A 12,203-nucleotide genomic window follows, 5' to 3' on the forward strand; every position below is an offset into this window, starting at 1 on the left:
CCTGCTGTGGGGGTCCCTGAGCCTGTGCCGGGTCCCTGAGCAGCCCCAGGGCTGGGGGAACCTGCCAGGCCCCCGCTCCCCAGCCGGGTGCTGTTACAGGAACCTGCTGAAGCACTTTTCTCTCTCTCTGGCAGGTCCGAGCAAGTTTGGCACTTACAGTTTTACCCTTTGGGCATCAGGGACCAGCAAAGCTGTTTAAAATTAAAAGCATTATTTAATTCACACTGGGATCAAAGCATGCAGAGGAGAAGGATTTTCAAACCAGCAAACCACATATAAGCACGTCTGTCACACCCCAAGGCCCACTCCCCCCCCGACCCCGATCCCAAGCAGCCCCTGCTTGCTCCTGCAGACGTCTTGGCACGGTCCCTGCGGCTCAGGCTGTGCCCCAGCACCCCCGAAGCAGCCCGCTGCATTTCATCTCCTCAGCCCACCTTGTCTCTCACTCCTGATGTTGGCCAAGCAGCAGCTCATCCTCCACCCTCTCCTGGTGCCTCGGCCTCATTTTCCCTCTGAGATCCCACAAACCAGAGCCACCCCTTCACAGACCCCTGCAGTGACCCAGCACCCACCACGCTGGATGGCCCTCAGCACCTCAGCTCCACAGCTTTCCCAGCTTCAGTGATTCTATGATTCCAAGGTCAGAAACAGGGCTTCAGGCTGAGCGCCGTGTCCCAGCACCCAGCCAGCGCTTCCCACCCGCCCCCCTCTCCTCAGCGCTCGGCAGGAGCCGCGGTGCACACAGGGACAGCTGGTCCTGAGAGGCAGGCGCAGGACCGGTGCAGCCCAGTTTGGAACTGGTGAAAGCACCACCTGTTAAGGATTTATCACCACCCCCTTTCCTAAAATGGCTTTTTAATAACTCACCAAAGGAAGGTACGCTGAGGAATGAGGAAACGAGCGCCAGTCGTGAGATGGGCTGAACGGGGCTGTCCTGTGCCATCCAGAACCAGCTCCCGCCAGGCTCTGCCGTTCCCCTGTGCAGCAGCAGCCCCGTGAGCTCCCCATGGGCCAGCAGCTCTGCTCCCAGGAGCCCAGGGGGGCTGGTGGCCTCTGGGGAGCCTCCAGCTGCCAGGACAGCACCACGGCACCGTTTAGGTTGGAAAAGAGCTTGAGGATCACTGAGCCCGACCATACCCACCCGTGCCCAGGTCAAAGCCCACTGAGTCGCTGGGGCTGTGGGGAGGCTGCAAGTATTGGACAAACGTTCCACACTGACCAAACCAAACCAAACCCAACCAAACCAAACCTAACCAAACCCAACCAAACCCAACCAAATCAAACCAAACTTAACCAAACCCAACTAAACCCAACCAAACCAAATCAAATCAAACCAAACCAAACCAAACCCAACCCAACCAAACCAAACCCAACCAAATCAAACCAAACCAAACCAAACCTAACCAAACCCAACCAAACCAAACCCAACCAAAGCAAACCAAGCCAAACCCAAGCAAACTCAACACAGTAGCTCTCTCCGGCAGGGAAACCTGTGAGCCAGCTTCTCCCAGATCCCTTTGGACCAGGCTGCGGTTTCAAGAGACAACCTGTGGCAGCAAAAAAGCACACGGGAGACAGCCAGGCTTCCATAGGAAAAAAACCCTTTTATTTAACAATATATCAGGTTCCATCACGGCTCCATGGAGTTCAGCTGCCACAGAGCTGGTTACCGATGCCGATGATATGCTACTGGGCGGGAGAGCTGGGGAGAAGGCGAAAGGAAGCAAAAAGAGGAACATGACACAAAGAAACGAAAGTCTGCGGCACCGGGAAGCGCGGCCGAGGGGACCCCGGTGCCCGGCACCGCCGGAGCCCCAGCGGGAGCCGGGGATGATCAACCAGCGCGGGACCGCCGAGCCCCGGGGCGGGACGTGCCCTGCAGCAGCCTCCCCGGAGCTCCTGGCACGGAGGGAACCAGCACCTTCTGTGCCATGGCCGGAGCCCCGCATCCCCCGGCAGCTCCTGGCCCTCGGGCCCTGCGCTGGGCTCCGGGTCCAAACCCGCCTCTGGGCTAATGGCAGTGCAGGATGGGCAGGGAGGATCTGGCAGCCCTGGGGAGGGTAGCGGGCAGGGGCAGCAGCCCCGCGGCTGGTTGATCGCACAGGGATTTCCCACCCTCATCCACCTCTCCGGGGACGTGGGACCGTGGCGAGGGTGCGGACGCAGGCCGTGGGATGGAGACGTGGTCACGGCTCTGAAATGTGGGTGTGCTGGCGTGCAGCAGGGCTCCGAGCCAGGAGCCAAGGAGGGAGGGAGGAGCAGCCTCACTCCAGCACCTCCAAACCCCCCCAGGGCAGCCCCCCTCACCCTCTGCTGATATAATGCAGATTCACCGACAACCACCCTGCTCCTGTGAGCAACTGGGAGCACAAGGCGGTCCCAGCTGCCTCCCGAGGAAGTGCCAGGTGCTGGTGATACCGGAGATGGCTTTGATGGGCATGGCCCCCGGCACTGCCCACGGGCACTGCGGAACAGCAGCCATCCCCAGCCCCGGCACCAAGCAGAGAACGGGCTACAGAGCGCCTGTGGCTGGCAACTGGGAAATGGGGACAGCTGGGGAAAGGGAATTGCGAGAGGAGCAGCTCCCCAGGGCTGGGAAAGCACATCGGGGGCTCGGGATGCTGCTTGGAGTTCTGCATCCTGAGGTTTGGGGTTTTTTTGGTTCAACGTAGCAAAGGAGATCAATTTGATGCTCCTTCCGCTCACCTTGTGTTACCAAGTCTCTTGCCCGTGCTCAGGCCGGGGCTGAAAGCTCTGCCCAGACCCAGCACAGCCAGAACGTCACCGGGAAGGAGCCGGGTCTGACCGTGCCGGGAGCGCCGGGGCTGTGCCAGCAGCGAGGGGCATCACCAGCCCCGCTCCCGGCCTTGCTCTCTGCTTGGGGCCTGGCTCACTCTGCATTACACAGCCCCGGCTGCCCCGGGGGGCCACCCGCAGCATCCCTCCCCCCTTCCTGCATGCCAGCACAGCCCCGGGGGCAGCTCGGGGCCGAGCCTCTGTGACAATGGTTCACACCCGTTCTCCTCGTTACAATTTCGTCTTTTTTCCTTTTTTTTTTTCTTTTTTTTTTTAGTTCTCATTTGTTTTTTTTTTTCTAAGAAAAAGCAACCAGAAAATAATTCAGAGTTTATACAAAACATCTTTACATTATTTCTTCCAAAAAAGACTAGTATTTACACAAACAAAACCCAAAAAAGAGGGGAAAAGCCAAAAAAAAAAAAAAGAGGAAAAAAAACCAACCAAACTTCAATGTTTCAGTGACAGAGCCGAAGGGACACGCTCTGCTCCGGGAGGGACACGCTCTGCTCCGGGACCCAGCAGCCCCAGGCGCTCAGCAAAACCCAAGAGTCCAGATTTCACCCTTTCTTCACGTATTTACAAGGTTTCTCAGCCGCCCCCAGCAGCGGGAGGGGAGCTGAGGAGGCCACCCAGCACCCTCGCCCTGCTGGTGGTACGACCCACGCACAGGCTCCTTCCCAGAACCGAGCCCCCCATCGTCCCCGGCCGTGAGCCGCCTTCGCTGCCACCTCGCCGTCGGAGCCCTGGGTTTGCAGATGGCAGGAAGAGGGCACTGGTGAGGGAAAGGGGGATTTCCTTTAAGACACAACTTTCTGTGAGTTCTGCGAGCAGACCCCAGCAGGGATGGGGGGTCCCGGCCCGCCAACAGCAGCCCGGGGTGGGCAGTGCTGGCACGATGCCATGGGGGAAAGGGGGACTGAAAGGTGCTTCCAGAGGCCAGGCGAGCGGAGAGAAGGGCTGGGCTGGGGGCAGCAGCCACTGTGTCTCTTCTCTCCCCAGGGCAGTAGCCCATTGAGGGCCCTGGAAGCCCTCCTCACCTCGGGATGCTGAGGGCAGGGGCAGAGCTGGCTCAGCCCAAACTCCTGCCTCCGAAAAAAACCCAACCAGCAACGTGACACAGCGGGACAGGCCCGCTGCTCCTGCTCTGCCCCTCCTGCCCCCCTGCCCGCTCCTCCTCAAGGCACTTCTGCAGAGCAGCTCTCTCGCTCTTTGGGCACTTCCTAATGTGAGTTTTGGGGCCCTGGGGACAGGCGAGGACGAACCAGGCCAGGCAGCCTCGTGCCACCCCAAACTGCTCAGCCCACGCTTGCTCCCTGAGCAAAAGCAGCTACTTCTGAAAGGAAAAGAAAGCGAGGAAGGAGAGGGACAGCCCGAGGAAGGAGGGGGACAGCCCCAGGACAGGCGAGTGGCAAAGCACCACTGGCCCCACTGCGCTCACCAGCATCAGCCGCCGGGCTGGCGGGTGCTCTCGGGAGGAGGAAGCTGGTCAAGATCCCACCAGAAGAGCCCAAGGCTCAACCCCTTCCAGTTTTGGGAAGGAGATCAGGGCAGAGCAAGGTTGGGGGCTCAGCAGAGGAGCCCTGGGCCATCCCCATGAGCCAGGTGGGAGGCCAGGCTTTGGTCTCTGCTCCCAGCCCAGCCAAGGACGGTGAGGGCTGCCAGCCCCAGCACTGCCCTTCTCCCAGCACCCCCAGCTGCCCCCGGCACTGGCTGCGGAGCGCTTGTTTTCCACTTTTCCTCTCCAAGGACAGCCTCCCGCAGCATCACTGGCCGGAGGCAGGGACCAGGGGGACTGCAGCCACCCCCCTGGCCTCCTGCCCTCTCCCACTGCCCCCTGCTTCCCTTCCAGCAGGCTCAGCCCCAGCCCGATGGAAATCCTCAGCAAAGGCTCTTCCCTGCACCCTCGGGGGTGTTGGGGAGTGGGGCAGGGGGAGGAGTGCCCGCACCGAACACTGCACACGTGCTACACACAGCAATACCCGCGGGGTGTGGGGTTGTTTTCTTTCTTTCTTTTTATAAAGAGACTAAAACAAGAGTCAACAGCTACGAACACAAAAGTTCCCAAGGGCAGCGCTGGGAGCGGGGGCTGTGCCCCGCGGCCGGTGGGACGGGCGCCGGGGGGGGAGGCGAGGGGCGAGCAGCGGGTCCCTCCCGCCAGCCCCACAAACCAAAACGGTACAAAAACATTAAAATAATTATAATAATAATAATAGTAGTAGTAGTAAATGGGGTTTGGCAGCTTCCTCCCCGCACAGTCGTCTGCATCTTGGCACCCAGGCAGCAGCATCCTCCTCCTCCCGCCGCGGCTGCTTGCTGCTCCCCGGCGCTTGGGCACACGGGCACCTGGCGCGAGGCCGCAGGTGGGGACGGCACAGGGGAACCCCCAAAAACCAAAACGGGAGGTGGAGTGTCCGGGTTTGCCGGCGGTGTCCGAGCCGGCATGGAAAGGCACGGCGCCCACCCCCCCAGCCGGCCGCAGTCTGCCGAAGAAGAGGAGGAGGACGCTGAAGGCTCACCCTTGAGTCTCGGGATTACAAAAGCTGAGAACTACAAAACTAAATACAAAGGGGAGGGGGGAGGGAGCGTGCGAGTGAGCCATCCATCCGCCCCGCTCTCCGGCGCCGGACCCTGGCGCTCCCCGCGCCGCGCCGGGGGGGTCGTTTCGCTTCCTCCCGGCGCCGGGGCACCCGTGGGGACAAGCCGGGGGTGGCCGTTCCCCCCGCGCTCGGCGCTCCCCTGCTCCTGCATCGGCGGCTTTGCCCAGGCTGCTCCTCACACCTTGTAGTAAATGTTGGCTGGGCTCTGGGGGGGCATCTCCTGGACGATGTAGACGGGGTGCCCGTAGTCCCCGCTCACCTTCTCATAGTGCGGGCAGTAGTTGTTCTCTGTAGTCCGTAAGGGGATGATGATGTCGCTGGGCTCCGAGCCCGCGTTCCCGCTGCATTTCGGGCTGGCCAAGGTGCTGAGGGACAAGGCTGCAGCTCGCTGCTGCGTGTGCTTCCGGTGCCGCTTGCGGATCTTGATCAGGAGGACGACGAGGAAGATGATGATGAGGATGAAGATGACGCAGCCGGCGCCGATGGCCGCGAAAACGGCCACCTTGGAGCTCAAGAAGCCGTCGCTGGGGCCTTGGGTCTCCTGGCCATCCTGGTTGACGGAGCCTGCAACACAAGGTTGGGGAGAGGGGTGTCAGACCCCGGCATCAGAGCCCTTCCCACCCCAGTCTGCCCCACACATCCCTCTCAGCCCTGCCTGCAGGCACTGGGACAGGGCAAGCAGGAACCCTGGGCAGCTGCAGAGGAGGAACCACAGGCCCTCCCCCTACTCCACACCCAGCTCCTGGTCAATGGAGCAGAGCACTGCTCACGTCCTAGAGCAGCCCAGCCCAGACCCCATCAGCCCTCGCTCTCTGCAACAGACTGGGATGCTCTGATACCTGGAGCCCCACGATATCTGATTACTGACCCCCCACCTCCTCCTGACCCATGGCCGGGGCAGCCCCAGCCCCCCAAGGGGAGAGTGCTTGGCCGGCCATTCCGGGCAAGAAGAAAAGAGCAACTCTTCCCCGCTTCATCTGATTTCACTTTTCTCTCAGCAGGGTCAGGAACTCAGGAAACCACCTTCAAAGGGCTTTCACACTGGCTCAGCTCAAAAACCCAAGGACCTCACCTCCGCCAAGCCCTCTCAGATGTACTGCGAGGAACAGATGGGCAGTGAGGAGGAGGAGGAGAGTGCTGAAACAGCACTTCCCTGCAAAGCTCCTGCCAGAACATACCAGAGCTGGAAAAAAAACCCGAGCTGCTCTGCAGCCTGGCTGTCTGCACCCTGCCCAGAGACAGGGGGCTGGGGCAAGGAGGTGCTGCAGGATGTGCTGCAAGGAACCTCAGTTGGATCCTTGCTGCAGAGCACCCCTGGGATCTGGGCAAGGAGCCTGGCTGGGAGTTGCCCTGCCTGTCCAGAGCCCCAGGCTCTGTCTGAGCTGTCCCTCTGGCAAAACCCACCCGGCTTGCCGGGCTCCTCCACAGCCGGGATCCTGCTGCGTGGGCTCTGCGTGACGATCTTCACCGTGTTGTCGGCCTCCTTGCTCGGCCGACTCGTCGTCAGCTGCTCGGGGATCACAGCATTAGGATCTGTGGAGGAGAGAAGCGGATCAGAAACTCCCAACTCAAACTCACTCCCCTGCCTAAAGAACAACCGCCCCCAAAATCCCACCCAGGACACAAGAGAGACACCGAGAGCAGCAGAGCAGGGCCGAGCTGCCCCAGGGCTTGTGGGAAGCAGCTTCCCCACTCTAATCCCCCCGCCCCAGCTCTCGTGTTCTGAGCTGCCGTGCGTGGGCTGGGGCAAGTTTCTCGCCTGGGCAGCAGGAGGAACGGGAAGGGAAGGAGCCTGCCAGGGCTGCAGCACTGCTTCTTCTGTTTATTATAAATACTGTCCTCAAAGGGAAAACACAATAATGAAAAGCAGCCACTCGGAGCTGTGCAATCGAGTCAGGCTGAAAAGAGCCCAGAGCATGGCTGGGGATGAGGATGGGGGTCTTTGGGGAGCTCCCTCGGGGCTGCGAGCATGCTCTGCCACAAGCAGTAACACTCTCAGTGTCCCACTGCCACCATGGGCTTCCTTGTCCCCATACCATGGTAGTCATTAGTGCTGAGATCTGCTGGGACCCAAGCACTGGTGTGTGTGTCCAGCTCAAACTGTCTGTGCCAGCTCCCAGGGGCACCACCTGTGCCAAGCGAGGCCCTTGCACTGCTCAGGGGTACCGTGCTGAGCTGGCTTCCCACCAGGACATCAACCACAAGGCAACACTGAACAACTAACTCCACTTCAATCCCAAAGAACCAAACATGTGCAAGTGTTGGCAAAAGAAATGAGAGGGAAAAAAACAAAGATCCTAAAAATGGAATTCTGCTGAAGTAGTGCAGGAGGTCTCCTGGGCTCCAGGGATCAGCTGGCCTGGCCTCAGTTTCCCCACCACAGCAGGACAGGGGCCCGAGGCTTTGCTGGGAGGTGTCTGGGTGCAGCAGGACTCACCCTGCCCCACTTTCATGACAATCTTCATGGAGCGTGTCTGGCAGACCCCTCCTTCCCGGTTCTCCAGGCCATCCAGCGTCCCGTTGGAAGTGGCTGAAAAGCAAACAGAGGAAACGTGAGGCCGGGATCACTGGGCAGGTCCCTGCTCTCCCCTGGCACCACGAGGGACGTGGCAGGGGCTCAGCATCTCCTGCCACAGAAGCTCAGTCCCGTCCCCTCACCACGGCCACCTCCTGCCCCATCCCTCAGTGCACCCTCAGCGAGTAACACATGGAGCTCTCGGTTTCTGCACCTCCCAGAGCTGGCTGCAGCGCTGAGGACGTGATGCCTCTGGCTTCCCCTCGCTGCCACATCCACACAAGCGAGCCATTCTCTGCGCCTGCAACCTCCTCCCCCTTTAATTCCTGGATAATTTCCTTTGCTCCTTGGTGTATAATGGGAGCACATGCATATGCACAGCTTAAATTATACATATATAATTACACACTGTGCCTCAGTAAAGAATGTAAACTCAGAGCCCCAGTGGGGTTGAGTGGCTTTAATTGCAGGGCAGAAGTCGGTTCCATTCACATTCAATTTCTGCTTTAGCCGGCACAGATCTTTAAGCCTTTGGCTCCTGGAGGAGCAGGGGGAGCTGCACATCTCCCCCCAGCACCACACAGGATCCCCCCCACCACGCACCCACCGGCACTCTGCCACGGCAGGGTTGGCTCTGGGTGAGGGGGCTACACGGGAAGGGAAAAAAAACAAACCAGAGGATTACAGGATTAAGCACCCAAATGGCAGATTCTGCTAAACATACTCGAAACACTGCCTTCTGACCCCAAAATGGGCCTCATGGGAGGCAGCAGCGGGCGCAGGGTGGATGCTGTGCTGAGTGGGGTGCGGGGGGCTCCGGCGCACAGCCGTCCTCCCCGTGACAGGGAGGTGACAGGGATGGCTCTCCAGTCAGCACCTCCATCCCTCACAGCCAACACAAATCACCCCAGTGCTCCAACTAATCCAGGCCCCAGGATTTGTTCAGCCAGGGAAGCAACAAGGAGCACAGCAGCAGCACAGGGCACGAGTGGGGCTTTGGAAAGGCGATGATACACAATCGTGTGAGGCTCCAGGGATAGTCTTCCAGAGGCAAGGCAGTGCAGCAGGGTTTGGCCAAGCACAGCACAGCAACTCCTACCCCAAGCCTCAACGTCAGAGCTCAGTCCCAGGGTTTCAGGTTCCCTGTGGAGCCCAATTCCTGCCTCTGCCCTGCAAAAACTCAGGTCTGAGGAGCGTGACTGGTGGTCAGTGGGGAAGAACCCATCAGATCCCACCGAGGGTTGAGGAGGAGGTGATGGGAAGAGGCTGGGTTGCACCCTCTGCACCTCCCTTCCCACAGCAGGACCCTTGGGTGCCTCGATGAGGACCTGAGGCTGAGCTGCTGGAAAGCGAGTCTGGCTTGCATGGGGATGCAGGCTTAAAGGCCATCAGCTCCATCCAAACGCCTCTGTGCAATTAAGGCTCCCGTGTGAAACACCAGCAAATGTTTTCCTAATCAGAGAGTGGTTGGGCTGTTTGCTGAGCTGCGGCCTCTCCCCCTGCGGGCTCTCGCCTGCCAGCAGCTTCCTGGCCGGAGCTGCACATGCACGCAGCTGGGACGGCTTTGACAGGAGCACTGTCAGCACAAACCCCGGCAAAAATGCCTGGGAAACAGGAGAAACGCCCTCCTGCAGTCTGTACAAGCTCTTCCCACTGTGAACCCGAGTCAGGGGCCTGAGCAAAACCCCCCAGACAGACAGAGGGAGCTAACTCTGGCAGGAGGCACAGCAGCCCGCTGCTCCCAGGCCACAGGCGCTGGCCTGGGGCTGAAATAAGACGATACCTTCCAGCTCAGGGTCCCAAAGCCCTTCCATGAATAGCTTCCCAGCACCACTGCTCCATCTCAAAGAGACCTCACCCCTTCACACTGCAACACAGCAGGCAGGGGGAAACACAGCAGGCTGTAAAAACCAGCCTCTGCCAGACCTCAGAAGGGCCCATTTAAAAGGGAATCATGTAATTGTACCAAAATGATCACAGAATCATAGAATCCCAGCATGGTGGGGAGTGGAAGGGACCTTTAGAGATAATCCAGTCTAACCCCCTGCCAAAGCAGGTCCCACTTAGATAAGGTCACGCAGGAACTTGTCCAGGTGGGTTTGGAAACCTCCCGAGAGGAGCCTCCACACCCTCCCTGGGCAGCGTGGGCCAGGGCTCCCTCACCTCACACTGAAATAGTTTTTCCTTGTTTAAATGGAACCTTTTGTGTCCCAGTTTCTTCCCATCACCCCCTGTCCTGTCACTGGATACAGAGATCTACAGAGGAAGTACATGAGGAAGCAGGAGAGCGTGCAAAGGTAGAGCACATGGCAGTAACAGGAGACAGCAGCTCCTCCGGAGTAACTACACAGATGTTGCATTTGCATATGACAAAAAGGTGCAAATAAGACAGAGGAATGGCAGCTGAGATCAGGGGAGGGGACACAGCCGAGTACCCTTCCTCCCATGCCATGGTCTTTGCTCAAGAAGCCTCTTCTTGTTCTGATCATAACAATGACAAGAGGAGAAGGTGGCTTTGAAAGGGAGCTGCATAAAAACAAATGAAGCAGCTACTTGAGGGAACACAAAAAGAGTGAAACGTTTGCCAAAGCCATGTGATGCTCTCCGGGACAGCCTCTGGAGACGAGGACATGCTGCACACTGTACAGATCCAAAACGGGCCACAGCGAAGAAAGGTGCTCCACACAGCCAGGCAGGCTTCCCCAGGTCAAAATCCCATGCAGAGGGCTCCAAGAGCACAGGCCCTGCCGAGTTCTGTATAGACAGGCAGCAGGGACGGAGGTGGCGCTGAGCAGCAGGTCCGGAGGCAGCAGGGGGCTGCAGCCGGGGGTCCCCACTGACCCACGGCAGGGGCTGCGATGGTGGCACTGCAGAGCTCAGGGATGGAGAGCTGATCCTTGCTTGTCCAGAAGAAAGCCAGAGGATGAGGCTGGCAGAAGGGCAGAGCATGAGGCTGGCATCGCTGTGGCAGCCGTCTGATGCAGGAGGCACCGAAGCCCCAAGCGACGTTGGCTGCTGAGCTCAGGGAGGCACCACGAGCATCACAATCCAGCCTCAAACGCAGGGTAAGGCAGGGGAGGTACAGGTTAAATCCCCAGGCACAGCAGTGGGCTGCGAGGAGAGGCGAGAGGCAGCCCTGGAGCCTCGGAGCACGAGGCAGAGCCGGAGAGGATGAGGGCAGGGAGCTGGGGAGCCAGGGGAATGGGACATGGACTGAAACCACGGCTGCCATACCACACGCTGCACTTGCCACGTGCAGCCCTGTCACATCAGCAAGGCTGGCTGCAGTCAGCCCCAGCGGCTACAGCTGCATTTTCTTGCCCTCTTTCCATTTTGGAGGGACTTACGGTTTGGTGGTTGGGCTGGGAGAGCAAAAGCAGCCTCTGGACAGATGACTTCTACTCAGGCTTATAGAAAAGGCAGCTCCCAGCCTGGAGAGCTATTAGATGCCTTTGCCCTAATGAAGCATTAAGCCTCAGGCTGCTGAGTGATGAGGATTTAACATTGATACCATTAACCATGTAATTGCTTGTCAATTTAGAAGAGATGCTCAGCCTGCACCAAGGCACAGGCAGGCCCTCTGCTTGCTGGCACAACCCAGCCCGGGGCTTCAAGCAGTGAAACACCATGTCCCAGCCCAGTGACACCCAGCATCCAACTGGGACAGACGCTGCTGAGAGCCCCAGCAACCCCCCAGCTCCCACCTCCAGCAGCAAGCGGTGCAGCGTGCTGTGCCCGGGGCAGCAGGCTCTGCACTTCGAGTGTCACTGTGGCTTTTCTTCCTCCCATACAAACATTTCAAACGAGAGCTCAGGCTCTGGCAGATGGGAGGCTCTGGAAGCAATCCCTGGCAGGAGATGAAGGCAAGGCTCTCTTAAACGGTCAGCTTTGGACAAGGCGAGACGTTTGGTTTCTCTTCTGGATTCCCTCTAGCAGGACTGTGTTACGATTCGGGCCCCAAAGCACCATTAATGTGCTGAGGCTGTAGTGAATCCAAGCCTCTTTCCTTTTATTATTCTTAATTACTCTTCCATCTGTGCAGCACAGCCCTGCTCCAGGCCCAGCCAGGCGCTGTGTGGATGCAGTCCCACCGCCATCCCCCTCACCGTCCCCCCCTGCCTCCTCGTCCCAGAGTCCTGTTTCCACCACACAGCTTCAGGTGGAGGATGCAGGATCCCACCAGCACCCACTGCTGCTCACTGCCAGGGCTTTGGGGTGTCCCACAGCCTGACTCCATCCCACCAGAGCAAAAAGGGTGGTGGGAAGGCACCAACCAGCCCTGTTGAGGGGCA

General features: G+C 59.3%; 1 protein-coding gene across 1 annotated transcript in view; it reads right to left on the reverse strand.

Moving 5' to 3' along the window:
* Positions 1-1,584: 1,584 nt before the first annotated feature.
* Positions 1,585-12,203, reverse strand: part of EFNB1 (ephrin B1) — a 51,426-nt gene continuing 40,807 nt past the window's right edge. Inside the window, exons 3-5 of the mRNA XM_062006321.1 lie at positions 7,834-7,926; positions 6,801-6,929; positions 1,585-5,960 (exon numbers count right to left, since the gene is read on the reverse strand). Coding sequence (XP_061862305.1) covers positions 5,572-5,960; positions 6,801-6,929; positions 7,834-7,926 — 611 coding nt within the window. The 3' untranslated portion in view covers positions 1,585-5,571. The remainder of the gene's footprint in view (positions 5,961-6,800; positions 6,930-7,833; positions 7,927-12,203) is intronic.

This window comes from Colius striatus, chromosome 13 (assembly GCF_028858725.1).
Source record: "Colius striatus isolate bColStr4 chromosome 13, bColStr4.1.hap1, whole genome shotgun sequence".
NCBI classification, from domain to species: Eukaryota; Metazoa; Chordata; class Aves; order Coliiformes; family Coliidae; genus Colius; species Colius striatus.